Source organism: Populus trichocarpa, chromosome 18, assembly GCF_000002775.5.
Source record: "Populus trichocarpa isolate Nisqually-1 chromosome 18, P.trichocarpa_v4.1, whole genome shotgun sequence".
NCBI lineage: Eukaryota > Viridiplantae > Streptophyta > Magnoliopsida > Malpighiales > Salicaceae > Populus > Populus trichocarpa.
The window spans coordinates 8511647-8515821 of record NC_037302.2 but is presented as its reverse complement, the minus strand read 5'-3'; the positions used below and the strand labels follow the sequence as shown (position 1 = coordinate 8515821).

The 4175-nt window shown below is 32.0% G+C and overlaps 1 protein-coding gene across 1 annotated transcript; it reads right to left on the bottom strand.

The window, feature by feature from the left end:
- Window positions 1-581: 581 nt before the first annotated feature.
- LOC18107652 (deSI-like protein At4g17486) lies at window positions 582-3051 on the bottom strand. The gene is made up of 4 exons (XM_006371884.3): window positions 2606-3051; window positions 1897-2184; window positions 1182-1262; window positions 582-1046 (listed from the first exon to the last, which is right to left on the bottom strand). Exons 1-4 carry the CDS (start codon window positions 2757-2759, stop codon window positions 907-909), a joined length of 663 nt encoding a protein of 220 aa, XP_006371946.1. The 5' UTR covers window positions 2760-3051; the 3' UTR covers window positions 582-906.
- Window positions 3052-4175: the final 1124 nt, after the last annotated feature.

Below are 4175 nucleotides of genomic sequence, written 5' to 3'. Positions count from 1 at the left end.
CTAAGGATAAGAAAGAAAAGGTTTGGAGTTGAGGAATATAGAGTATATTCCTTCACAAATTTAAAAGTTTAGTATCTTATAAAAAAAAAATTAACTCTTATCCAAACTACTTCTTACTTCCTAATATTCAATTTCATAAAATGAAATAAACAATGGAAAATAAAAAAGAATTGTGTTATTTTGACTCCATTTTTTGTTATTCTTACTTCATTATTTATTATAGAGATTAAAATAGCATTACTTAATATTTTTCTTTTATTTCATTAAAATCTTAAAAGTAATATAAATTTTAGAACGGACTTTTTTATATATTTTTAAGAAAATCAAGAATATATAAGAAAAGGAGTAGATTATGCCTAAATATTTCTGATTTTATTTTTCAAAAAATACAAGTTAATTAAAAAAAAATGTTTACAAACTTAGCATTAAGTTGATGGATGATTTAAATTTTATGAATAATTAAATTACTCAATAAATCATGACCTCTAAAGTTTTTTAGATACCAAAGAAAATATATTATAAATCTTAAGTTATTAAGAATACTTTAGTATTGTTTTATGCTATAAAAATAGATTATGAAGTTGTGGGAATAACACCATTCTATTCAATAAAGCTATTTTAGTTTTTATAATAAATGATGGAAGGAGAATAAAAGTTGTGGGGTGGGAAGAACACACAATAAAAAAGAGAAAAAAGTACAGAATTTAATGGAGTTGCAACAATTGGATGAACAATGTATTCCGCTTGCACACCATCTATCGTTCGGTGCCTCATAATTTTCAGCCTCTTCAAATAAACCAAAGCGCGTCTTTTAATCAAATTCCACGTTGAGGCATCTTTATCCCAGATTCCGAGCACACAAACAACTTTATGAGGCAATTTTCTCTTTTCATCAAGAAGACAACTTCATTTGTGAGCCTCCTTAACAAAAGCCACATCCCCACTTACAGTACTCGGTGACAGCAAGTGCTTCTCTTGATCAGTATCATCAATTTCTGTTGACTCGTAGGGGGTGGTGGTTGCCAGAGAATCACTCCCATCTTCTTCTGAGGATTATTACCCAAGAAATGAAACAGCAATGTCAAGAATGCAACCAGTACTGTCAAGTTTATCCTGGATTAAATGTCAGATTGCAGAAAACGAAGAAAAGGTGGGTTATATTCAAGAAGCAAATTACTCACCTAAGCACTCATGGTATTCAGGTAGCTGTTTAACAGTAGTTACTTGGAGGCTCTCAGGAAGCAGACAACTACAGAGAACACCTGACATCTCGACCAATAGCTAAATTAGTTTTCTTTCTGAAAAAATGGTGTTTCACTTGCAAGTAAAACTCAACAGGCGAGACTCCAGTAAAGCAAACAAGCAAAGCAACTTAATTTGAGAATATCTTTTGCACGAACACCACTTAGTATGCTTGACCAACTAGATAACTTAGAAGTAAACACCGAGCTAAATGTATATTTGCAAAGTGTAGCGATGAAGTCCACTGCAGCTGGCTCTCTGCCAGTCACGGTGGAAATTCAGGAAAGGAATGCCATAGAGTGGGTGGGGGAAAACATAAATTACAGCTGAATAATGGCTAAAATTAGGATAAAACCGAAGTTAGAACAAGAAAATAGAACTTAGGGTTCATAAGAAACCTCTGGAATCTGAATAGATAAATATAATAATGAAAAACAAGTATAATATAACCTTAGCAGCCTATTTATATTAGCTCAAGCCTTGCATCCTTAGGAAAAGGGTTCTCAATCTCAGTCCCCTAGTTAACCTCTAAGGAATTACCTTAAACAGTAGATCAATTAAATAACCTAGTATCAGAAATCAAATGAAATAAATTGTTAAGAAAGCTCCTGCGGCAAAGAAGAATTAAAAACTTGATGGAAGAATTCTCCATACCTAGCCGAGCAAGCCGATTCACCCATCCTGGTATACGCTTGCCTATCAATCTACACGAGATGTCTTCTGTAAAGTGGTTGCAATTCTTAGAGATGAGGTGATAGGTATCTCCATGATACTCAGAAGCAGCACTCTCTATGAATGTTCGGAATTCAGAGGGAGGCATAGTTATCCTGCCTAAAAGGATGGAACATCTGTAAATAAAACCAGGGCAGTTCCTTGGTTCCACTTCAAAAACTCCACTGACAGGGAAGTCATGGGCTCCAAATCCGTACTCCTTACCATGGACTGTTCATACACGTAGAGAAAGTCAATGCAGTTCATTAGATTTTTAAGGGAATGGCTATGGACATTGAGATTCTAATGTTAAATCCACGTCTTTTAAAACAGACTATAGATGCATTATGACTTGGCCAAAGCTAGTCTCACTCCCAAGAACATAACAGGTTTTCACAGGCTACGGGTACTCTCACCAAATCTGAGCCTCTACGGCTTTTAGAACATTGATACCATGAGCGACGAGCTCCAGGCCACAAAAATTTCATACTTCAGGCGGGCCATGAGAATCTTGTTATTAAAATATTGATAAAATCAAAGCCCGTATAGATTATATTGGATGGGATTAACACAGTAAACTTCACTATTCAAAATCATCAAATCAAGAAACCAAATCACCAAAATAAAAGGGAGAGAAGACACGCGCACACACCTTCAATGCCTGAATGAAAAATCCCAAAACCGAACCAATAGGTGTACTGGTTTAGAGGGGTGAGGTCGTAAACATTCAAAACCACCTGCGTCTCACTGTTATTCGAATTATCATTATCAGAGCTCGAACTCGGCATATCCTCCGCCGCCCCCATTTTTAACCCAGATCCACAATTCAGCTGTACAAACGGCCACTTGATTAGCCTCTCACAGATCCATCTCTAGCAATATATATATATTTTTGTTTTTTAAAACAACGAAAATGTTCATCTCTTTCTGTTGAAAATATTATAATGATGATGAGATTTAAAAAACACACTCAGAAACAACTGTTTATATATATATAAAGATTTTTCTTCGGTTAGAAAAAAAAAAAAAAAAAGGAAGGTAGGGCCGCAGCCACCTTTTCTTTTCTATTCTTCCCCGGTTCAAATTTTCTTCCCAATCTCTCCCTTTCCTTCGTATCTGTCCATTTATGTCCGGAGTAGTGACGACAATATTGCGAAAATCTCAATTTAAATGTTTTAAAGTTTATAAAATATCGCAATATAACTAAAGGAATTGGAATTTTAAAAAATAAAAATAGAAAATCAATATCACAATATAATCCAAAAAGTTGTTGCCGGCACGCCAGAGCCTAGAAGGCATCCGTGCAATTTGAACAACATGTGCGATGTTTTCTAATGGTATAAAATATCTTTTTATTATGTCATTGAATTCATTATCACGTCCTTTTTCTTCCGGTGGAGTATGCATGTTGAATAATAGAGGGTTAATTTATTGCTAATCAAGATTTTTTTTTCTCTTTTTTTTTTTATACTCTGAAAAATATACGATAGTCTTTTTAGTTGTTGATATTTTAATTTTAATTTTAATTTTAATTTATTTAATTTTTAATTTTTATCCTTGATTTTTTTGTTAAAATTTTATTTACTTTCAATTTAATCTTTCAATTCTAATTTATCATATATATTTTTTTCAATAAGATCCTTTTTTTTTAATTTCTTTTCTTGGTCATTTTGTAAAAGTTTTGATGGTTTTTAAATTCATCATTCAATCTAATTTTATGGTGCATTGTTTTTTTTTTAATTTGATCCTCATTCTTTTTTTATCCTTTTGTTAAATTTATTTTTCTTTTCAATTTAACCCTCCAATCAAAATTTTGTTCTCGCCCTATAATTTATTTTTTATTTTATTTTTTACCCTCATTCTTTTAATTGCTATTTTTTATTTTATATAATTGAATATTTTTTTTCAAATTTCATCCTTCAACATTTGATTTACTAAGAATTGGACTTCATTTTTTTTTATGGTGCTTCTGGTTTAATGACATGAGTCGCAGGTTTGAAAAGTTAATGCGAGTCAACATCATTTCTTTGCGTATTTTCTTTTTCTATTTCATAATTCGATATTAGTTCTTTTTATAAAAAATTGGTTTTGTGGTTTTTTTCAATTTATTTTCTATTGAGTTATTATAATCTCATAACTTAGACCATGAATTTTACGTGTTAACCCGAATTAACTCGTTTTTTATTATCCAGGTTACATGTCTATCATGCTATTTTGGATTG

Coding starts and splice junctions, on each gene's coding strand:
- LOC18107652 (XM_006371884.3), bottom strand. CDS start 2,759: ATGGGGGCGGCGGAGGATATGCCGAGTTCGAGCTCTGATAATGATAAT. Junction 2,185..2,605: donor TTTTCATTCAGGCATTGAAG/GTGTGTGCGCGT, acceptor GTGTATGAACAG/TCCATGGTAAGGAGTACGGA. Junction 1,263..1,896: donor GAATCGGCTTGCTCGGCTAG/GTATGGAGAATT, acceptor TCGAGATGTCAG/GTGTTCTCTGTAGTTGTCTG.